We start from the raw sequence: 22,930 nt of genomic DNA on the forward strand, positions 1-22,930 counted from the left end.
GTATATAAAATGCCCTTATTATTATTACATGTGGTTCCTGGGAAAATCGACGAGTTTTTCAGTTCATAAAATTTGTCCGAAAATTGAAAAATATGGTGGAGAAGAAAGAGGAGGAGAATGGAAAGAGGAAGACGAGAATGTCGAGATGGACATTTGTGTGTGCCCTGGCGATTGTGTTCGTAGCTTCAGCATTGAGCTCTATTACAACTCCTTACCTCAATTTCCCTTTTTTCTTCATTAAGGATTCCAAACCCTGTCACTGTCCTCAGGTAATCTCTAATTATTACTTTGGTTCTTAATTTATTTTCATATTTTGTCTTTTTTTGCGGAAGATTCAGACAATGTTGCTTAAGGTTTTATTTAGTAATGCAGTAATATTTGAACTGAGTCATCATTTCTAGTAGTATGCTTAAAATGTAGCACGTTGTAGTGGTTTCTTAAAGTCTAGAATGAATATGTGAATTTGCTAAGGTGCCGTTTGGTAACACTTTTATTTTTTAATTTTTTAATCACAAAATGAAAGTAAAATTTTTGTTTTTAAAAAATTTGTTTTTGAAAAACAAAAATGTGTTCTGTAACCACTTTTGTTTTTCAATTTTAAAAACAGAAAACAAAAGTGTGTTCTATAAAGTTTATTTTTATTTTTATTTTTTGATTTTATTTAAGTCGGGTCTAGGTCCGGGGTCGGATTCGGGTTCAAGTCAAAAGTCGGGTTTAGCGCCAGGGCCGTAGGGAGGGGATTTGGGTCCGGACCTGGTCCTAATCTAAAAGATTGATTAAGAAAAAAAACTGTTTAAAAAAATATTGAAAGTGATTCTTTTTGTTTTTAAAATTTTGATTTCTAATTATAAAATTGAAAAGTAAAAACAGTTTTATAGAACATGTTTTTGAAAAATATTTTCACTTTTCTACTTTTAAAAACAGAAAACTGATAAAAAAAGTGTTACCAAACGCCACCTAAATTGTTGCTTCTATTATACTCTTGAATTGTTGTGTTTTAGAGCCTTTTTTTTTTCATTTGGATTAGTTAACTATTAACATGATTGAAACTGATGACAACGTTTTGAGTATGCAACAAAGTTGTCAAATAGAGATAGTGTCGTTTTGGAAAGAGTAAAAAAACTATCTTGTCTAGGAAAGAAAACAGGAGAACTTTTCTGGACAGTGGAGACAATGTGGACTGCTTATGGGAAAGAATTAAGCTTTGGGTTTGGGTTGCCCTTTGGCTATATGATGTATGAAGGAATTAAAATTATATATTTTGACTTCATCATAAAACTTTATTTCTTTACTGTAGATAGTCTGTTCACTTTTAAATTTGTAATTCTTTTTTGATACAAGCTTTGTCTCATACAATAAAATTAATAAAAGAAATCTGAAACATGAAGGATTGAAATATTACAGTAGTAGTCATTCTACTTCTTATTTATCCATGTGCCTGATGCAGGGTCAAAACAAATATACTGGCATGATTGAGGACTGCTGTTGTGATTATGAAGTAATAGATAGTATTAATGGGGAAGTTTTGCACCCTCTGCTACAAGAGCTTGTGACGACCTCCTTTTTCCGGTATTTTAAGGTCTGATATCTCATAGTATAACTGTTTTCCAACCTTTTTCCCGCCTTCCTTTAATAATTTTGCTCTAATATATTATGTGCTAATATTCCTTTTACAAGCTTAAACTCCTTTTTGTTCAAAAGCCTTTTCTGCTACCTCTTTTTGTTTGAGTTCACTGTCCAACATAAATTTCTTGTTATGGCATTTGGGATCGGATGCGGGATCATACCATGGAGAGTCATGTGTGTGTGTGTGTCCTATTTAATAGATTGGTTGAGGTGTCCTGGCAGGAAGAATCAGGTATACCCTGAAGTAATTACAATGCATATCCTTTTCTTTTCAAGTATTTAAAGATCTACGGCAACTGTGGTTAGAAGGTATTGTGGGCATTGTCCCAGATAGAATAAATGGTAGAGAATTGAGCAACATGGGCTACTCCACTCAACTCATTGCCAATTAGTTTTGAGATGGAACCCCATGATTCTCAATATGGTATCAAAGCCATATCCCTTGCGGGCAAGTGATCATATCCGAAGGGACCATATCCACTCTGATACGGTTCAAGATTGATGAGCAAAAAAATAGTCATCATCTTGAGGGGGAATATTGTGGACATTGTGTCACATAAAATAAATGGTAGAGAATTGAGCAACATGGGCTACTCCACTCATTGCCAATTGGTTTTGAGATGGAACCCCGTGATTCTTAAGAAGGCAACATGATTAAGCACTTTATTTGTGCATAATTTGCATCATTCAGTATGGCTTTAATACTAGCAGCATGATTTGCACTTCATTTGTTCTTAATTTTACAGAATTATTTTCTCAGGTTAACGCACCAATTGCAAGTTGATTGGATGTGATGATTTTCTTTTTTCATTATAGAGAAAGCATAATAGTATTTTGAATTTTAAAGTTGCATTTAATTGACCTCATTGTAATTTACTGACAATATGATAATCCATGTTTCCAATTTGGGACTTATGCAATTGTTTCATATGATAGGTCAAGTTATGGTGTGACTGCCCTTTTTGGCCTGATGATGGAATGTGTCGTCTACGGGACTGTAGTGTCTGTGAATGCCCAGAAAATGAATTTCCAGAAACTTTTAAGAAACCCTGGACCAATGGGCTTTCACCAGATGATTTAGTGTGTCAAGAAGGAAAGCCACAATCGACTGTGGATCGTACTTTAGATAGTAGAGCTTTCAGAGACTGGATAGTTGCAGATAACCCATGGACAAATGATGACGAAACTGATAATGGTAATTCCGCTATTTTTGTGTACTAGTCTTAGTTGCTAATCTGTTCTAAAATTCGTGAATACTAAAAAAGCTGCCCTGCAACTAATAGAGAGGTTTAGATGAAAGAAGAGAATTCATGTTTAATTTCAAAAGTTGTAGTACTGAAGAGTTTTCATCAATAGATGATAGGACAATAAGCTAATTCCTGATCCAGGAGCTTGAATTCACTAATACATACGCTAAAGATTGTTGAGGTTAATGGCTACAGCGTGGTGATTCATTCCTGGATGTCAGTATTCCCTTACGGATTATATACTATAGTGTGCTATAGCTATCTTTATCAAAAGGATTTAAGAGATTAATTGCTCACTGTTTGATCTGCAGGTGAGATGACCTATGTTAACCTTCAACTAAACCCTGAACGTTTCACGGGCTATACTGGACCATCAGCTAGAAGGATATGGGATGCAGTATATTCTGAAAATTGCCCAAGATGTAAGTTGAACCAGTTGATATCTGCAAACCACTTGACAGAATTGGACATTTTTTAATTTTTAACAAAGTGAGGATTGCATAGTAGTTAATGTTTTCACTAATCCAAGCAAGCATTAATATATTTATTTTGCATAAGAATATGCACGAATGTTTGTATAAAATATATCCTGATCTCTCTGCAATTATTATGCCATTAATTTTCCTAGTAATTTTTTTATTTTTGCTGTTGTTTGCTGTAAGCTTGTAACTCTTGTTGCATAATATTTTTAAACCAGAAATTTTACATTTCTAATATGTCAATTGAGACATAGATGGTATACTTTTTGAAGGAATAAAATATGAAAATTGAAAATGCTGGTTTTGATCTAGCGTATCTTTATTCTAATGTGATATGTGAATGCACATGCTGTGAAATGTTGTCTGTTGTTGTTGGTTTAACCATCAGCGAATGTCATTCATGGGTGGGTGGATGGATGTCGTGTACCATTTTTATTTGATAAATACATTGAAGAATTCATATTTTTCTTGTTCTTATTTATTAACTTTTTGGTAATTTGACAGATTCATCTGGAGAAATATGTCCGGAAAAGAAAGTACTATACAAATTAATATCTGGTCTTCATACTTCAATAACAATCCACATAGCTTCTGATTACCTTTTGGATGAAACTACCAATCAGGTTCTCCTGCTGCCTCATAATAATTAATCATGGTGTTTTAGCTATGCTGACATCAACTTTAGTTGTTGTGATTATGTTCGGAAGATATAAAGATTGTTGCAAAAATAATGTCATCAATTCATACTCCATGCATTCAGCAATTTAATATGAGGCCTTCTTGTTCAAACTAAAAATGGATTGCTCGTTGGTTAGGAAGTTAAGCCTCACCTTTTTACACTCAATTTTTTTTCCAGTTACTTTTTGCATTTTAAACACGATCTTTGTCACTATTTTGCATAACAGAAAACATGATCAAAGTGTGTGTGTTTTTTTTTCTCCAGTTACTTTTTTGCATTTTAAACACGATCTTCTGTCACCATTTTGCATAACAGAAAACATGATCAAATTGTGTTTTTTTTTTCCTTCAATTTATTGATAGCACATAATAGTTTAGGTGCACGTATAAATTCTGTTTTTCATAGTAGGAGTCATGTACAGAAACAGTAGAATAAATCCGTATTATCTCATGGAATGATATTATTTATTGATATGGTTTCAGTGGGGTGAAAATGTGGAAATACTATATCAACGTGTTCTAAAGTACCCAGATCGTGTCCAGAATTTGTACTTCACGTTCCTTTTTGTTCTCCGAGCCGTGACCAAAGTGAGCACTTGTTGGCCCGTTTCTTATAATCCAAATTCGTTTCTTGATTCTCTTAGTCAGTTTCTTCTTGATAACATGTTGCAGGCAGCAGATTATCTGGAACTGGCTGAGTATGATACTGGTAACCATTCAGAAGACTTGAAAACACAGTCTTTAATGAAGCAGCTACTGTACAGTCATAAACTTCAAGCTGCATGTCCTCTTCCATTTGATGAAGCAAAGTTGTGGCAAGGCCAAAGTGGACCTCAACTAAAGCAACAAATTCAGAAGCAATTCAGAAATATTAGGTTTGTCTCTACCATTTTATCTTATTACTACCTTATGCTTGCTTCTATGCTTAATCATCTAATTCGTTAATGCTACAATCTGCATAAAGTTATCCATGTACCCACAATTCACATGCAACTAATTTACCTACAAATTGCAGTGCATTGATGGACTGTGTTGGCTGTGAGAAGTGTCGTCTCTGGGGAAAGCTTCAGGTTCTTGGTCTCGGTACAGCATTGAAGATTCTCTTTTCCATTGACGGGCATAACTCTCCAGTTCAGCATGTGAGCCCCTGAAGCATTTCTATAATGATCTTGACAACTTCATTTTGAAACAATTCCCTCGCAAGAATTCTGATTTTAGCGAAAGTATAGTTAGTGTGCCAGTTAATCCTGGTGATTTTGAATGTCTGTCTTTCTTAGACGCGTGTTTCTCTCTTTGCAGCTGCAGCTGCAGCTGCAACGAAATGAAGTGATTGCCTTGCTAAATCTGCTCAACCGTCTCTCTGAATCAGTCAAGTATGTCCACGAGAAGGGACCCTCGGTGGAAAAGATTTTTGGACATGTTACTGAACCTGCTTTATACGATGACAGCGCATGGCAAAGAATGTGGAAGTTGATCAATGGGCTTAGGTACGTTTTATACCGCATGCACATGCTAGTCGTCATTTTTGTACATGTCTAATGTACTCTATTAACATAATGGAGCTAAAAAAAACTAATTTGCTGATATGCCATTTGCAGATTTAGGAAGCAATTGTAGCCAGGTCAACTGCACATGTTTGTATACATAATTACATACGCATTTATGAGTGAGGAAATATGGTGCAGTCAAAATTTTGGACAAAAGAGACCATTTTGAGGTTATAGAGCATACACAAATGGAGTCATCAGGCTTCAACTGTACACTATAAGAACAATAGTTTAATGAAATCCAAATCTTACAAACATCCTTAAATTCGCCAAATATATTTCTTACATGAAATTCAATAATCTCCCAGTTCTCAGGGTTAACAGATCGTTTTTCTTTTAATACAGTTCCCTTATCTATGGTTGGCCTTTTACAAGTGAAGAAACTGTGAGCTTTCCTTCTTTTTTCCTTTTTTGATTAAGTTACGGGACTAAAACACATTTTTATAGGTCTACTTTTCCCCAATTTTTTTTTTTTCAAATGCCATATGATTTCTAAAACTGAAAGAAAAGAAAATGCTTTAGGAAAGTATAAAATAACAACAACTTTTGTTGCTTTTTAAAATCTCATTTAAAAAGGTTTCAGTGATTATATTAAAGTTACTAATCTTTAGAAATTCTATACCTTTATTTATTTATTTATTCCAACAAACTCAAAATAATCTTCTGGGATTATTGTGTGGGACTTCAATGCTATATTTAACTATGATGACTGGTGTGGGGGCAGGCAAGTGACTCACTTGGATATTTTAGATGCTCAAAATAACTAGCCTTAGGCCAAGTTGATGCTCTAAAATATTCAGGTTCTCATTATACTTGGTCTAATAAACATGGCCTTGGGATTCGTATTTACTCAAAGTTGGACAGGGTGTTCACAAATGAGAGTTAGTTGGATCTTTTCCCCTCAACTGAAGCTTTTTTGCAATGGGAAGTTTGCTCATATCATTGTTATTGCTCTGTTAAGTAGTTAAAAATAGATAAGGTTGGTATCAAAGTTTTTCGTTTTCTCAATTACTTAATGGGTCATTCAGATTATAAGAAAACTACGATACAGAACTGGTGTAGGTTAATTCATGGGAGGGGTCTGAATGGTATTGTCGATAAGTTCAACTGGCTAAAGCATTGTTTGAAGAAATTCAACAGGAAAGAGATTAAGGACATCTTCTTGGCGTTTCAGAGTGCTAAGGACAATTTCATTATTGCCCAGTCTAACTTGACAGGCAACTCCACTAATGCTAGTTTACAATTTACCAAACGTGTTGCTCAGATTAATTTTAATTTACCGAACGTCTTCCCTTTGGTGATGAAAATTCAAACTACTTTCATGCTAGTATAAAGAAAAGGAATGAGCAAAATCATATTACGTCATGCATGGAAAATGGTTAGATTGTTGATGATTATATGCGAGTCATTTCTCACTATTTTGCTCACTACCAGAAAAATTAATTCAAACTTCCTTATGTATGCTACCAAGCTCAATTTGCACCAGCAACTCCAGCTCATAAGACCTTTTTCTAATAAGGAAGTGAAGGATGCGCTGTTTAGTATCCACTCAATCAATAGTCCTGGTTTGGATGAGTATGGTGTTGGATTCTTCAAGGAGATATGGAATGAGTTTGGTAATGAAATAACTTTTTCTATCTTATCTTTTTTCATTGAGGGGCACATTCCTAATGAGCTAAACAAGACAGTTATTTCCTTGATCCCTAAAACCAATGCTCTGTCCTCGGATGTGGATTATAAACCTGTTGCCTATTGTAACACTTTATACAAGTGTATCTCGAAGATGATATGCGCTAGACTGAGTGAGGTGCTTCTGTGCCTTATTCATAGCAACCAAGAAGCTTTTATCAAAAAGAGATTTTTAGCGCACAACATTCTTATCTTTCAAAACTTGCTTAAAGGCTACACTAGGAAGAACATTTTAGCTCGGTGTTTGATGAAAATTGATTTTAGTAAAGCTTATGATACACTTAATTAGGATTTTGTGGCTGATTCACTCAAAGGACTTTGCTTTCCTTCCAAGTTCATCACTTGAATCGTGATTTGCTTGCGAGGTACTTCTTACACTTTAATGTTGACTGTATGGTTCTTTTAAAGGTCAAAAAGATCTTCGTCAAGGAGATCCTATCTTATGCCTTTTGTTTGTCTTGGTGATGGAGTATCTCACTCGTTTGCCTAGCCATGCTTCCCATTCTAAGGGTTCCGGTTTCACCCAATGTGCAAATTGATGAAGCTTATTAACCTATGCCTTGTTAATGACCTGGATATTTCCAGTAAGGGCAATGTGAATTCGATTGGTATTATTCAAGAGGCTTTTGTTAAGTTTTGTGCCCTCACGCAACTCTCAGCTAATAGTTCAAACTTCAAAGTCTCAAATATATTTTGGAAGTATAACAGATGATTGTAAGCAACATTTTTTACACGTAGCTTGGATGGAAGAGGGTTCATTCCCTTTGAAATATTTAGGGGTGAATCTAAGGCCAACTAAATGGAAAGCTTCATATTGTGGGGGAATAATAGACAAGGTTCAAAGGAAGTTGCACAATTGGGCTAGCAAAAACGTAATCTCTTATATGCCTCTCCAAATATTAAGAACGTGAATTGATGAACAATATTTACTTTCCATACTATTCAAGATACATTACTAAATTTACAAAATAACAAAACCCCTTTGAAATTAAATAATCATGAAACTAGATCAAAATAAGCAGGGCATTGGAATTTTTTAACAATGATCTTGTTTGGGAAAGAATGAAATCGTTCTAATTTAAAGCATGTAACTGGACTTGATTTCAGTTCCCATGCTTGGTAGATCTACCTGTTTAGTCACGCCTTTTCCCAAAGAAGCACACAAAAAACCTCTTCTCATAGAAAAAATGTCAAGCGTCAGGAAAAAAATACACACAATTGTCAAACTTACTAGTTCTGTACATTCATGAGTCATGACTCATGCATATAATATGAGTCGGATGATTAGCTACATCCTAATAAATTAACACATCACTCTACATTACATTGCAGCATACCCGCTACAAGAATAATCAACCATCTTTTGTCAGAGTCGATAAATATTTTTGTATAAAAATCATATTTATCTATGTCATCCTCTTCCTACTGTTCCTATATTCCATCCTCTTTCCTTTTCTTTTTCCTTCTGAGTCTGCTTTTGCATCCCTTTAGATCCCGGTCTTCGACCATTGCTGAGCAATACTCTCTGTGCTAGCCTCCCTCGACTACCAATAGAGAGTCTAACCTTCTCCATTCCAACGTTTACACCTCTTTTCATGTGTTGTGTTGGAGATTTTGGTTGAATTCTCTTGTGGATGCTTCGCCTTAGTATGCTGCTTATCTTCCTACTGCCAGCCTTAGTTATAGTTGCTTTTGGACTGTCACAAGGTGTCTGTCTAGGCAAGCAGTTGGCTTCAGGATCATCTATATCATCCTTCTTATCAGCAGAAAAGGGTGCCAATGGTAAGAATTGAAGCGGGAGCTGTGTGGTGTTTGGAGTGCTTGGAAGCGGTATAAGAGAGTTGCGCCTTGGAGCTGGTAAGGCTGGCATTCTCCTTGCTATAGGGCATATAGAAGCTCTTCCAGTTCTGCTTGGCAGAAAAGACTGTTCAACCATATCAGGGTTGTTCTCTTTTTCTGTAGCATCAATATACTTGACAAATTCATTCATTGGACGAAATGGTACTTGAGTTTGGGCTTTGCTGTTGTTCTTTTCAACAAGAGGCTGGATTGAATTATCTTGATCTTTGACAGGAGCAGTAGTTGGGTCACTGACATTCTTGAGACTTCCCAATGGCCGACTTCCAAGAGGTGGTCTGATTGGTGCTTTAATATGTTCTTCTTGATTTTTGATGTGCTGCTCAGCTATCTTTGTGTCAACATGCTGACGTGCTAGCTTTCTCTCAATTAGAAGTTGAGACTCCAATTCTTTTACCTAAAAAATAGATTTTGATAGCACACAAAATGCACATTCAAAGTAGAAAGGAATTAGTAGTGGATTGTAATTAGATTTAACATCTATTCAAAAATCTGGAGAAAAGCTTACCGACTACAAATATATTACCTTCTCTTGCAGGCTTTTGTTTCTAAAATCTCTCTCTTTTATCTTCACTTCTTGTCCCTGTACAGTTTCTTCCAACTTCTTGATTTGCAAGTCCTTGCTCTTTAGCTCTAGCTTTGCTTTTTCAGCCTAAGATGTAAAATACTCCAAAATGTTAAAGCTAGACATTGCCTAGTTAAGTCAACCATTTACAATGTAGAAAAAATAGAGTAATAACAAGCAACTCTTACCAATTGTTTGTATCTCAAATATTCATAAGTGTCCAGTTGTCTCTTTGCTGGCCCCAACTCCACTCCTCTTACCCTACTTGCAAAGTTGAGTGAGCAGAGAGTCTCACCCAAATCACTTTCATTAGGGCTGATCTGTACAAACATAAGTGTCTTTGAATCTCCTCCTAAAAAATGTACAGACATCCATCAGGAAATTACATTGTAAAATATAGAACAGAAGTTTACTCTTTCCAAATTGCAAAGTAGAAAAGTAAACTAACTCATGATACAATTAAGTTTGTCAGAAATTTAAGTCGTTTTGCTTGAACTTAAAAAATTGTACCTAAAGAGTCTTGCAGTAAATGTGTGAGCTTGGAATTCCTACAAAGTACAGAAAAACAAAAATAAGCACAGAATACAGACACAGAGAAATTCCTTATTCAGTTTTTAAAGTAAATAAACAAGTGTCTTATCAACAACCTAAAAGGAACGTGGGGGCTTTTGGTTGCAAGTGCAGATATGACATCACCAAGCGCAGAAAGAGATCGATTTATGTTCTGTGTTTCCTTGAGACGCTCTCCTTGCACTTCAGTCTTTGCTATTCGCTCACTTCCTGCTAAATCCACCAACCATAGCTTGCTTCTTATGCATTCCCCATTCATCAAATTCTCTCCCTTCACCATCACGCAGTGGATGCTGTATCAAGCAGACAAATCATAATCTAACATCATACTGCTTGCTTGTTATTTGAAAGTTTCAATATATATTAAACAAGAAAAACGGACCAGTGGGATCGACTGCTATGCTCATTGGCATTGGTTGAGCCAACAGCTCTTGCATTACTGCCTGTTTTAAGAACTTCCCAGACTTCATTCATGTTGCTTACATTCGCCTCAACAAGCCCTGGCACGTGATGAATCCCTTCACCCACCTGTCTTATTTCAAGCCTGGGAGGCATTGTATAACAGTGAAACGTCATCTTAAAATCCCAAATTTTCAAGTGAAAAAAATGAGATTGTATCACCAAGAGGCATAATGCCAAGGGAATAATGTGAAGAAATAGCAAGGAAAGAAAAGTTATGAAAACTGGCTTAAGAAAACATCACGTTATTCTCAACTGACAAACTTTCATTTTATGAGCTGTCTTGTCCTTTAAACAGAGTGATCGTCAAGCAAAAAAAACTGGAAACTAAGATAGAGCTGCAATGCTAAATTGCTAAGCATATAATGCCATACATTATAATGTATTCTAGTTGGTTCTCATTATAAAATCAGGTTCATACCTAGACCTTCTAAATGGAACATATAAAACATAGGGATACAAATATTTCCTCTTCTTGTCCCTTGATAAAATTTACAATGCTGTGAATTATGCATACAGTAGTAACAAATAACAGAGAGCCATGCCTCCACGTTATTTTTGTATGATATTTCTTGATTGATAACTTTTCACCTAAATGCATAGAAGATTATTGATCTAAAAAGTAAAGAGTGCTATGGAGGAATGTAATAGAAGCAAAATGAGTAGAGACATGGGCCTACCTCTTTGCAGTTGCTCCTGCCTGATTTCCTGAACCAAGTAAATCTCGTATTTGCTCATTGTAGACTTCTAAGACACTTACAGATACACTATATCGATACAGCTTTTGACGCTCTCTAATTATGTGAAACAGTTCCTCGAGAATCCTAAAATTTACTCCCCGGTCTTTTTCTGTACCCTCCATGGTAAACGTTTTACCAGTCCCAGTCTGTCCATAAGCAAATATGCAGACATTGTATCCATCCAGAACTGAGGTTGCAAATGGAGCTGTATCCTTGAAGACATCAGCTGCGCAACACAAAGACCTAGATTAATTTTGGAAAGGACAGCATAGAGTAGGCAAACATATTACAAAATTCAAATAGTTTTAAAATGCAAGTAAATAATTTCTCCCATATCATAATTTCTGTACCTTGGTCTGTTTGGGGGCAGAATACAGAATCATACTTGAAGGTCTTTTTCACAACCCCATTTGGCTTTACAATGAGCTCACCATCTTTAGCAGATTCAAAATCAACAACCACTGAAGCACCTGCTGCAATTTCTTCAGTGTTGAGGGGTCTACAGCGGCAAAAGACCCTTATGTTTCCTAAAAACAGCAAACTTGATTGTCAACAACTCTTCTTCAACTGCAACAAATCTAAAACTTAGATTTAAAATCAAATATAAGACTTACCTTTCAGCTCTAACACCTTGTTATAAAGTTCTTTCCTTTCTTTGGCTCCTTCAACAAATTTGGCCTTAAGGTGTTCATTCAAATCTATTTGCTGATTAACTGGCAGATAAATATAAGCAATTAAAGTTTATACAGAAACATTTTAATCTGTGTTGTTTTCACTTTCCAATTGAGTTTAGCAACTTACCAGTAAAGTTAATAGTAGAACTCATTTCTTTCATATCCACCAGGCACTTTTTATAGGCAGATGCCTCCTCCGCAAGCTTAATTTGTTCCATTTTCATAATCTGTTGAATGGAAAATTGTCAATAGAGTGCCTATTTTGAAATTTAATTAGACATCGTCTTTTTAGTTTCATTACCTTTAGCTTTCTGGTCAAATCTCTTAATGAAGAGAACCATTTTCCCTTCTCCTTAACTTGTCCCTCTATGGCAAAAGCTGTCAAAAGACCAAAATCAACGCCCAATTATGGATAGCTCGATTGAAGAGGCTCTCTTAAGTAACAAAAAAATAAGTGATAAGTCCATACCCAAAGATCCGACATGCATTGATTTGCGCATGAGCTCATTCTGGAGTTCCTTTAAAGACTTCCAGGCTTCATTGCATTCTCCACTCTTTGCACGATTCTCCTTCCTAAGCTCCTCTAACAGTATCCTCATTTCCTCTAATTCCTTTCTCTGAGAGTGATAATCTTTTAGCAGCTTCTTATAGTCTCCTTCAACCTCGGAATCACAAATATCCTGAAACAAAATCATAATGGTAAAAACTTCTCAACCATTCTAATCTTCCTGATCAAGTGAAGCCATACCGCAAAAATGTGTAAGCGAACCTTTACCATTGGTGACTGGATATCTTCTATTTCAGGTACACCACCATCACCTATGTACGAAGCCTCGCCATTTCTACATCCCACACCAGTGCTTGTAACAGGAAAACAATCTTCCAGCGAGTTTTCCTCGAATTTGGGTGGGGGAGGGAGCTCAAAAGAAGCTTCGGGAGATAATTCCTGTTCAAAAGTTTGACATATTGTGGAAAACTTCACAGATGGGGTTTTATGAGTGTTCTTAACTTGAGATTCATCAATGCCGTTCTCTAAAGACAATTCTACCGAAGCTCCCAACTTCTGATGCCAATTATTGTCCAAAAACTCAGGGGAATCCAGATAATTCATTTGTGGTTCATGAGGTAACTCAGGTGATTGTTCGCCAATAATCAAATGAGGAGTAGTGAGAGAAAATCCAGTCTCAGATCGCCCTGACACTGAAAGACAAAAACCCAATCAAAATTAATAGGTTTATTCTACAAATTTTCGGACTTTTTTTATAATAAAATCAGAAACCTTACCTGGAGAATCAAGATCCGCCATTGCTGAAAAGATTGGGATGGCGGTGGTGAAATGGGTCAAGGTCAAAGCAAGATAAAGCAGATTAGAGAAGAAGATGATGATGACCCATGTGAAGAAAAATCAGTGGAGAAATGAGAAAATGGGTGTATTTGAATTGGGTGGTGTTTGAATTTGTTGATAAAAGGAAAAAGAGATAATGGTAATAAAAAAGGAAAAGAAAGCAAAAAACTGGCGTTGATTTTGTTAATGTGTGCATTCATTCAGTATGCAATGACTCACTCAAACTGACCGTTGCTTTTTCTTTTTTTGAATTTTGAAATTTTAGGACCGGGCTGCCCTGCCTTTGCCTGCCCCGCCTCTTTTTTTGTTCTTGGATTCTTTTTTTAGAGGAAGACAACATTATTATTTTTTATTTGTTAATAATATAATAACACAAGTCGTAAGCATTGGCATAACTAATTCTTTTTTCACTTGCATGTACTAGGTATAAAATCTTACCAACTACTTTTCGAAAAAGCAACTACCACCAAAATATTGGATCCACTTTTCATAACTATAAATAAGATTCGTACATTTCTTTATGAATTATAAAAGTTATTGTAATTTTAAGGGTAAATTGCGGCATAAATATTTAATATTTTAGATTTTATACACTTAAATATTTAATGTTTATTTTTTAAGGCAAAAATACCTAATGTTACAATTCTTTTACACTGTTATTAATATTTCCATTAACTCATAAATATAGACACGTGGAGGGTTCAGATGCATTACATTTATTTTTATTTTATTTTAAAACTTAATATTCTTAATATTAGAAATTAAATGCTACTACTTCCAAAAAAAAACCAGTTCTCATAACAATTTTCACATGATATTGGCACTTCAATTCGATAATCATGTTCCATATATTGCATTGGTTCACTCAACTATGGTAATTTAGTATTGCATCTCTCTTTTTTTTTTTAAAACAAGTAGTATTTAGTTTTTTATATTAAAAATATTAAATTTTAAAATAAAATAAATAAATATAATGCATTTGAGCCCTCTATGTGTCTATATTTATGATAAGTTAACAGAAGTAGTAGTAACGGTGTAAGAGAATTGTAACATTATGTATTTTTGCCTCCAAAAATAAACATTAAGTATTTAAGTGTATAAAATCTAAAACATTAGGTTGTATGACGCAATTTACCCTAATTTTAATTACATTTTGTTCTTTTTTTTTTAAATAATTTATTGATGCGCCACTAATATGATGTTAATTTAATTTAATTCAAGAATCTAAAAAACAAAATACATAAATAATAGTCTCATAATAAATTATGAATATATATGCATTCTTAAAGCAATTCTAATCTATGTAACTTTAAAAAGAATTAACAAACTTCATATCATTTCAAAATATAATTTTTTTTCTTTTAATCATATTATTTTAAGCTGCTTTACTTCTAAAATTACTCTAATGCTAAACAATTCTAAAAAAATTCGGCATGAACACAGGTCTTGATTTCGAGATGGAGTCATATGATGTGAGAGTGTCATGCACGTCGCACGATTCCTTTAAAAAAGTATGATAACACTACCTATTAGGCCCGACGAGTGGTCCACAAAGTTGTACATAATTATTTAATTTGTCATTCATTTTGAGATCATTTGAAAAATTTTGAAAACTTTAGATAAAATGAGAATATGAGTGTTTTATTTGTACCCAAAAAATTTATAAAAACATTCTATTTAATAATTTTTATTTTATAAAAAAAATTACATGAGCACCTTTAAAAGGTGCAAAACTTGTCGAGCTACTCCCGCAAACTTTGCGTTAGAGTTGCTCTTAAAAATAATATTTATATGTTTATTACCAATAAAATAGACCATTTATATTATAACTATAAAAGTGACACATGAGTTTGTAATATAAGTACTCAATCTTGGTTTATTTGTTTTTTTTTAGAAAAAAAGTCTTATGTTCAATGCTGCAATTATAGATGGGAAATTTGAAATTCCATGCTTTAAATACCCTATAATTTTTCCCCTAAATGTATAATCATTAAAATTGGTCATATGTGACCACTTAAATGATTTTCCTAAACTACCCCTCACATTTCAAACCATCTCTCTCTCTTCCTCTCTCTCTCAGCCAAACTAAGAACCCATCCCAAACCCACTCTCAGCCGACGCCACCCATCCCAAACCCACTTTCACCGACGACCGTCCACGGTGTACCCAGCTCCGGCGTCGACGTCAACTCCGAACCACCCAAACGCTGCACCCCATCTCAGCCCCCTTCTCTCTTCATCTCTTTCTAACCGAAAGAAAAAAAAATTAAAAAAAATAAAAAAAACCACCAGGTCTGATGGTCGGACCATTGGGTCCGACCAATCGGACCCATCGGACCCCCCTTCTCTCTTCATCTCTTTCTAAAGAAGAAAAAAAAAAAAAAAAAAAAAAAAAAAAAACCACTTGGTCCGACCATCGGACCAAGTGGTTTTCTTTTTCTTGCGGTTAGAAAGAGATGAAGAGAGAAGGGGGCTGAGATGGGGTGCAGCGTTTGGGTGGTTCGGGGTTGACGTCGACGCCGGAGCTGGGTACACCGTGGACGGTCGTCGGTGAGAGTGGGTTTGGGATGGGTGGCGTCGGCTGAGAGTGGGTTTGGGATGGGTTCTTAGTTTGGCTGAGAGAGAGGAAGAGAGAGAGATGGTTTGAAATGTGAGGGGTAGTTTAGGAAAATCATTAAAGTGGTCATATATGACCAATTTTAATGATTATACATTTAGGGGAAAAATTATAGGGTATTTAAAGCATGAAATTTCAAATTTCCCTTATAGATAGACTAAACCTGCACTTAGCAAGACAATTTTGTTAGTTACAGCAAAATTCCTCCTCCCATACTTTGTAAATTTAAGATTGTCACAATAATAAAAAAAAAATGTCTTTCTACAAAGGATAATAATAATACTAATACGCACATAAATAGCATTAATAATAAGAATAAGTAGAATTTTTATCCTTTCAACTATGATATTTATAAAATTGTATCCTTAAATTTTTCTCAGTTGCAAAAATCCCCTCCAACTATGCAAATCGTTGCAATATCCTCCTCAAATTATATTCTTCTCATTTTTTTTATAATAATTTGCTTGTGTGTCTATAAGTTACAAATATAATTGTAGTATTGACACTTATTTCATAACTTTAAGTTACATAAAATCTAGTTTATTAACATTATATATAAACAATAGTTCTAAAAATGTACATACATACTCTTATAATTTATCATTAGACTGCTAATTATGTATTTATTTTTTTATCTAAACTCTTGAATTAGACTGATTAACGTTATATTAATGTTATATTAATAAATTGTTTAAATAAATTACCAGAATGCAATTGCAAGAAGAATCTTCGCAACATGAAAAAATTCAAGGACAAAACTCTACAGAGATTTTAATTTAAGGAGGATAAATCTAATAATAATAAACAAAAGGGGAAAGTGGGGAAATTAACAAAAATGTTGATACTTGTAGGAGTAAACCGTGTTGGCATTTGGATAAATTTAAACATTCCTTTAGTAGTAGAGTACAGTTTCTAAATTTTTGACAAATTAAGCCTTAAATCGTTGACTTGACATATTACTCAAAAGAGTAATTTGCAGTATAAATATTTATGTTTAATTTTCGGTTGCAAATAAATACTTAAATTATATTTTTTAAACTTCTGAAGTCATTAATAACTTAAGCCACTAGAGACTGTTATGTGATCATTAACTTGACACCTAACAGTCAAGTACTTACAAAAATTCTAAAATTATAACTTGTATTATTACCGTAAAAAATTATCCTTACTCAAAAATTAAAATTTAATAAAACTTAACTATCTGCAACTAAAAATTAAACTCTTGTATTTTTACTACAAATTACTTACTCAAACTTTATTATCCTTCAAACCTTCTCCCAGCCCAGGTGTAATTCCAAGTGATCTTTTTAAATTTTTTTCAAATATAAATAAATGAATAAAGAAAATGAGGTTGTGTTGTGCCTTGATTGAGTTTTACACCATCCTTTTGGTTTTTTTTTTTTTTAAAAAAAAAACAAAATACTTATAAATGGACTTTTTTTTTACATTTTTAAAGACTTTTTTTTATCTTTACATTTTTACGAATTTGTATTTTTTAGAAAAAAAAAAAAACACGTTATTTTCATGGTACCGTATTTCCACAACGTAAAAACATGTAAACAAGGTCCTTTTTAAAACAACCTAAAAACAATAGTCTATAAGAAAAAAAAATCCATAAAAATATTAAAAAAAAATCATAATTACCTATAAAAAAATATAAATTTTTTTTTTGTTGTTTTTCGGTATTTATAAAATTATCTTTTTTTTAATTTCATTCTCAGCATCCCTTCCGTATTATACAAGTATAAACATTCAGAGGCAGCCCTAAATTAATTAAACAAAAGAGGCAAAAGGAGAAAATGGAAGGGGGATACCACCATTACAGAGTAGCAAGCTGCCAGACTCTATTCTGTTTCTCATGACCATTCTGTCAAACACAAAGCTTTGAGAGGCAGCCTGCAATTCATACTCGCCCAAGTCGCAACCATTCGATCTCACAAATTGTGAATTTATGTCACCCTTCTTGACGCCTTTTTCGGAATTTCTAATGTACTTCTGAATGTCCTGTTGAAGTTCAGGAGTTTCTGTTGCCTTTCGCGCAAAAGAAAAATGGGATTGGGATTTCCAACCCCTTCCCTCATTGATGCCTGTAGGACTAGACTGATCTAAGGTGGAATCCATATGGCTACTGCTGGCCATTTGGTCTGCAGCCTCATGCCTATTTATAGTCTGATATTGAATGCTTGATTCCTGTAAGAACAATCATTAATTCCAATGAACGTGTTTCACTAATCCACAACACAAATGGTTTTGCAGCTTTTGCTTTAATTTTATTAAAATATCATCATGCAAAAAGGGATGCCTTAAAATCGTTCTGCCATTGTTCTTTCAAAGAAGAGGGGATGCCATAAATGATTAGTCATAGCATGAGATAATGCATTTTGTGATACTGTATTGATAAATATATCTGTGGCAACAATTCAGAAATTTAATTTTCAAAAAGAAAGCATAACACTAACTTTGAGACCAACCTGTTTATCCTTGAAAAAACTGCTGGAGAAATTGGTGACCGAGGCACTTGAGCTTGCTTGGAGTGGGGATACACTATTGTCCATAGGAGTACAACCAACTATGTTGACAGGTGGGTCTTCGGGTGATGAAAAGTCGGAACTATCAAATGTGGATAGAGATACACACTCATCGAAGTAAGACATGGCCTCTTCAGTTAGACGTTTGGACATCTTTCTTCTTTCAATGCTGGTCTGTAATAATTATAGTCAGTAATAGTTTGTTTGGGGTTAAAGTAGGCAAAAAAACACAACTAAAAACTCCTAGCAAGATACATTAACCCACTATCTTCTTGAACAAGCAAATAAGGAAACCTCTAACCAATAATCGGTAGTTAATAAAGAAAATTGAATTTTTTGATACAAGTAAAGCATGAAGTCATAACAATTAACTAGATGATGCAATAAAGATGAAAATAGATGACTTATAGTGAAAATGTTTCTATACAAAGTTGTCAACATATAAACCCAATTATTTACTTAGCTATTGTGAAACATTTAATATACATTCCAACATACCCCCCAAAATATTTATCAAATAAATAAATGGGACCTACTTTTCTTCCTGGACGAGACTTTGGCACATTGGAGATCTTGGGATCTGGAAGTACTTCCTTTAGGATTCTGCTCAACTCTTGTCCACGGTGTTCCTCTACAGCCAGGTCTCCTCGAAGTTGTCTAGCCCGTTCCTTGGACTGCAAGTTCAGGAAAGTTTAAATGGTGGTATACTATAGCAGTCTAGCAAGAGAGATAGCAAGAGGAACAAGAAGCCTAATGTGAGCAAAAACAAGCCATTTTTTCCCAAATGAAGCTTAATCACACGCACTCACTCATAACTAATAAGTATTCAATCATTTATCTACTTCTGTTGTGAAATTTAGTTGTTTAAGTTGAGAAGGTATAATTCAAAATTTTAGACTTGAACCACTCAGTATAACACGTAATCCAGGTTAACAACTCCCCGTTTGAAGAAAAAACAGCAAGAGAAAATACCTGTTCAAGTTTTTCAGCATATTCTCTTCTTATATCTGAAACTAATTCAACTGCACTTGGATTTACCAGATCAGGAGGAATATCAGTTATGTTGGAATTAACGATTGAAGATGTATTACTCCTTCTGATCGCCTGAAAAGATTGAAAATATTAAAAAGGAATAATATCAAGTGTGTCCACACTTTATATTAATTGAGAAGCTAACAGACCTCAAAACTGGCTGGCTACCTCAGCATTACACTGCCATAACTAGTAAGCAACAGCCACAATGGATGTCCTTATAAGCAATAATTAATTTATTCAAGCTAAGAAACTAAATCAACATAAGATGTTTTCAACAATTATTCTCATGAGGTTAACAATTAGTTCTTCTGTCATTTTTCCTTTTCTTGTTGAATAACCTTTTACAAAAGAAAATTGCATTGCCAGAAAATGGTATTCCCTGTTCATGTGCATTGCAGTATAATGGTTAATTCTCTACACGACTCCCTTCCTAAGTTAGTTCTCTCTCTAGAGAGCGCAAAAGTGTGGCAGCCTGGCCTACAGATCTATGTTTAGCCTTAAACCTAGAGTTGTAAACTTGCATTGTGGCTTCTTGGGCCTTTTAATGAAATTCATTTTATGTTTAAAAAAAATAGAAACTAGAACAACTATGGATTATTGGAAAGTGATCAATTGCCATTTATGAATCTTGAGTGAGATAATACTTCTTCAAAACCATACATGAACCTCATTTTATTAATATCTCAAAAGTTATAATAAGAACAATCCTTTTTTACTAAATTGGAATCTTGGCAACTATATATAAAAAAATTAGAAGATTAACTAATATGTAAATATTTGAAATGCTAAATACTTGAACAATGAGTGGAGGTGGAGTATCGAAGGTGATCAATTGCCAAATTTATATGTTGAACTTCACGCATTTTCAATAAACTATGCACCGAATCATTTGTTACTTAAAGATAAGGGAAGGAGAAAACATACTTTTTCAAGGTCATTTTGGATTTCAGATATAGCACGCCTCACTTCAGATCGTACAGTTTCATATATACCAACAGTAGAAGCATCACCATCCAAAGAATCCCGGTCTGACTGTTGTGAATTAAAGCATAAAAGTATAAGCCCATCGTTTCCCAAAAAAAAAAAAAAACTAAAGCAATGTACTTTCAGACCTAATAAATCATTCTGCAAAATACCCTTTCTAACACATTAATGAAGAAACACCACAAAAGTTACCTTCATCTGTTCACACACTGCTTTAATGGTTTTCTCTTCAACTCCCAACAAAGAGCTCGTGGAGGAAGCTCCATCTCCCCTAGAAGTTTTTGGATGTGAAGAAAACTGAAAATAAAACACATACAAAAACCAAAAACATTTTCACATCCAAATTTAGAAAAACTACATCTTGCAAATTTAGAAAGTGAGTTTGCCTTTTTTTCATACCAAACTCACACCAGAATCATGTGAGGGCTCTATGTCAGAATGTTGACTAGACCATGTCCTTAGACCTTTCAACTGATCAGTACTTCCAGTTCTAACCAAACGTTTAGTCTCATCTAAATTCAAATTCTTACTCCCGAAACTCTTCACTGGACTACATTCTAGCTCAGCTTCACTCTGCACAAAGTGCAAACAGCAAACATATAAAACCCAAATCCCAGTATTACCCACCAAAGGAAAATGAAAAAACACAAAGCCCAAACCTCGGAATTCATGTAAGACTTCCTAGGACCAGGACATCTGGACACAGATCGATTGCGGCGACCGGTATCCACCCTCGACAGAGTCCGACCCACCTCTTTGGTTGCCCCCAAAGAAGCATTGTCATTCCTAGAAACCGATCGTCCCCTCCGACTATCGGCGGAGACGGTGCTCGGCCTGGAGTCGGTGGGAGCGGGGTTATCGAGGTCCGGAGGGGAAGGAGTGGCGGAGAATAGAGGGTTGTCTCTCTTGTTGAGGAAATCAATGGAGGCGTTTGAGAAGTCGGAGGTAGTCCTGGATAAGGCGCTGACGCTTCTGGATCTCCGAGCTGCGGCTTGTCTCTTGGCTGAAATATCAGGGGTGCGTCTGCCATTGTTGTTGGGGATTGTTGAAGAAGAAGAAGAAGGAGGAGTTGTGATATTGTTTCTTCTAGATGAGGATTTGAAGGCTGAAAGAGCCATGGATGGATTGGATTCTATTTTTAGCTCCAAATTTTTGTTTTTTATTTTTGTATTTTAGAGTTTTTAGTTCGAATTGGATTATAGATGAGATGAGACAAGGAAAGAATATGGATTGATGATTTGAGGTAAAAGGTGGCAACAACAAATAATAAGACAAACAGAGAAGAGGAAGGGTACGAGGGTGGGGTTCTAAGCTTGGCGCCCAACCTCTACAATCAATTAGGACAATAACACTTTCCATCAAAAATAAAAATAAATAAAATAAAAAAAATTGGACAATAAGTCAATAACTATAACATGTGCACTTAAAAATAAAATACGCATACAGAATTCCATCAAAAACTTCATTAAAAAAAAAAAATTAATAAGTAAATGTCCATCTAAATAAAATGTAGTTGATTAATATCACAAAAAAAAACGCTAGGTCAAATACAGGTAAAAGTAATCTTAGGGAAACCACTAAAGTTTAATGTTGTGCATGAAGTAATTAAAAAGTTAATTACTGGGTCAAAAGTGCTCTTATAGAGTATTTAAGAAGTGCTCTTATATAAGAGAGTGCATGTGTGTTTGAGGTCCTAAGTTTGACTCCCAAATTATGTAATGTAATATATAAATGCTTCAATAATAATAAAAAAAAAAAGTGCTCTTATAAAGAATTTAAGAGTACGAGCAATTAAAGATGTCTAAATGTGAATTTTTTTTTAGAAAAAAAGACTAGTTCAGATACCTTATTGCTTAAACAGTTTCCAAACTTCATATCGTATGAACTAATGAAGGTAATAACTCATTTTTAAAGATTACATGTATGACAAGTATTAATTCCAATGTTAATACATGAATCCATCTCTTGTATAAGCCTCATCCTTAATTGTGTAAAAACTAAGGTTTCTCAACATAAAGTTTACTAATTCAAGAAGTTGATCCATTTCCTTCATCTACCTATCTTAGCTCCAATTATTCTTCAAATCAAGCCAACCAAGCCAACATTATCAAGGAAAATTGTGTAACAACTCAACTCTAGTATGTGGAAGATGAGTAATCAACTAAAACCAATCCAATTCAATTATGATAATTGGATTGGATTAAATTTAAATAATTAGATTTTAATTAAATTAAATGGCGAATAACGTTGTTAAAATCTAGTTAAAAATGACACAACTCAATTATATATAC

The 22,930-nt window shown here is 34.4% G+C and overlaps 3 protein-coding genes across 6 annotated transcripts; 1 reads left to right on the plus strand and 2 right to left on the minus strand.

The window, feature by feature from the left end:
* Positions 1-5,834, plus strand: LOC115703643 (endoplasmic reticulum oxidoreductin-1). 3 transcript variants are annotated; one of them, XM_061112767.1, is made up of 10 exons: positions 1-269; positions 1,448-1,579; positions 2,563-2,821; positions 3,185-3,295; positions 3,857-3,975; positions 4,514-4,618; positions 4,703-4,905; positions 5,046-5,169; positions 5,330-5,517; positions 5,629-5,834. In XM_061112767.1, the coding sequence occupies exons 1-10, from the start codon at positions 93-95 to the stop codon at positions 5,645-5,647; spliced, it is 1,437 nt and encodes a 478-aa protein (XP_060968750.1). In that variant the 5' UTR covers positions 1-92; the 3' UTR covers positions 5,648-5,834. The 3 variants fall into 3 exon arrangements, with proteins under 3 accessions (XP_060968750.1, XP_030486741.2, XP_060968758.1); XM_030630881.2 differs by having other exon boundaries at positions 5,336-5,517; XM_061112775.1 differs by lacking the exons at positions 1-269; positions 1,448-1,579 and adding an exon at positions 2,301-2,386 and having other exon boundaries at positions 5,336-5,517.
* A 2,588-nt stretch (positions 5,835-8,422) lies between these two features.
* On the minus strand, positions 8,423-13,814 carry LOC115706388 (kinesin-like protein KIN-14Q). 2 transcript variants are annotated; one of them, XM_030634025.2, is made up of 14 exons: positions 13,416-13,814; positions 12,901-13,331; positions 12,601-12,811; positions 12,433-12,509; positions 12,259-12,358; positions 12,072-12,170; positions 11,808-11,984; positions 11,398-11,683; positions 10,641-10,802; positions 10,336-10,551; positions 10,199-10,236; positions 9,877-10,040; positions 9,650-9,775; positions 8,423-9,520 (listed from the first exon to the last, which is right to left on the minus strand). In XM_030634025.2, exons 1-14 carry the CDS (start codon positions 13,435-13,437, stop codon positions 8,678-8,680), a joined length of 2,952 nt encoding a protein of 983 aa, XP_030489885.2. In that variant the 5' UTR covers positions 13,438-13,814; the 3' UTR covers positions 8,423-8,677. The 2 variants fall into 2 exon arrangements, with proteins under 2 accessions (XP_030489885.2, XP_030489886.2); XM_030634026.2 differs by having other exon boundaries at positions 12,907-13,331; positions 13,416-13,812.
* Positions 13,815-17,732: 3,918 nt separating this feature from the next.
* LOC115705738 (uncharacterized) lies at positions 17,733-22,185 on the minus strand. The gene is made up of 8 exons (XM_030633158.2): positions 21,299-22,185; positions 21,039-21,212; positions 20,832-20,936; positions 20,580-20,687; positions 19,593-19,724; positions 19,157-19,294; positions 18,564-18,794; positions 17,733-18,282 (listed from the first exon to the last, which is right to left on the minus strand). Exons 1-8 carry the CDS (start codon positions 21,755-21,757, stop codon positions 17,866-17,868), a joined length of 1,764 nt encoding a protein of 587 aa, XP_030489018.2. The 5' UTR covers positions 21,758-22,185; the 3' UTR covers positions 17,733-17,865.
* Between the last annotated feature and the right edge of the window lie 745 nt (positions 22,186-22,930).

The sequence above is a fragment of the Cannabis sativa genome, chromosome 1 (assembly GCF_029168945.1).
Source record: "Cannabis sativa cultivar Pink pepper isolate KNU-18-1 chromosome 1, ASM2916894v1, whole genome shotgun sequence".
NCBI classification, from domain to species: domain Eukaryota; kingdom Viridiplantae; phylum Streptophyta; class Magnoliopsida; order Rosales; family Cannabaceae; genus Cannabis; species Cannabis sativa.

Bases quoted from the DNA above. Each gene is read 5' to 3' on its own strand.
- LOC115706388 (XM_030634025.2), bottom strand. From the start codon at position 13,437: ATGGCGGATCTTGATTCTCCAG. The intron at 12,812-12,900 runs GTTCGCTTACAC...ATTTTGTTTCAG, and splicing joins TCCAGTCACCAATGGTAAAG to GATATTTGTGATTCCGAGGT. The intron at 11,684-11,807 runs GTACAGAAATTA...TGTGTTGCGCAG, and splicing joins CTGCCCCCAAACAGACCAAG to CTGATGTCTTCAAGGATACA.
- LOC115705738 (XM_030633158.2), bottom strand. From the start codon at position 21,757: ATGGCTCTTTCAGCCTTCAAATCCTCATCTAGAAGAAACAATATCACA. The intron at 19,295-19,592 runs GTATTTTCTCTT...CTGAACTTGCAG, and splicing joins ATGCTGAAAAACTTGAACAG to TCCAAGGAACGGGCTAGACA. The intron at 18,795-19,156 runs GTAGGTCCCATT...TAATTATTACAG, and splicing joins AGTCTCGTCCAGGAAGAAAA to ACCAGCATTGAAAGAAGAAA.
- LOC115703643 (XM_061112767.1), top strand. From the start codon at position 93: ATGGTGGAGAAGAAAGAGGAGGAGAATGGAAAGAGGAAGACGAGAATG. The intron at 270-1,447 runs GTAATCTCTAAT...TGCCTGATGCAG, and splicing joins AACCCTGTCACTGTCCTCAG to GGTCAAAACAAATATACTGG. The intron at 2,822-3,184 runs GTAATTCCGCTA...TTTGATCTGCAG, and splicing joins TGATGACGAAACTGATAATG to GTGAGATGACCTATGTTAAC.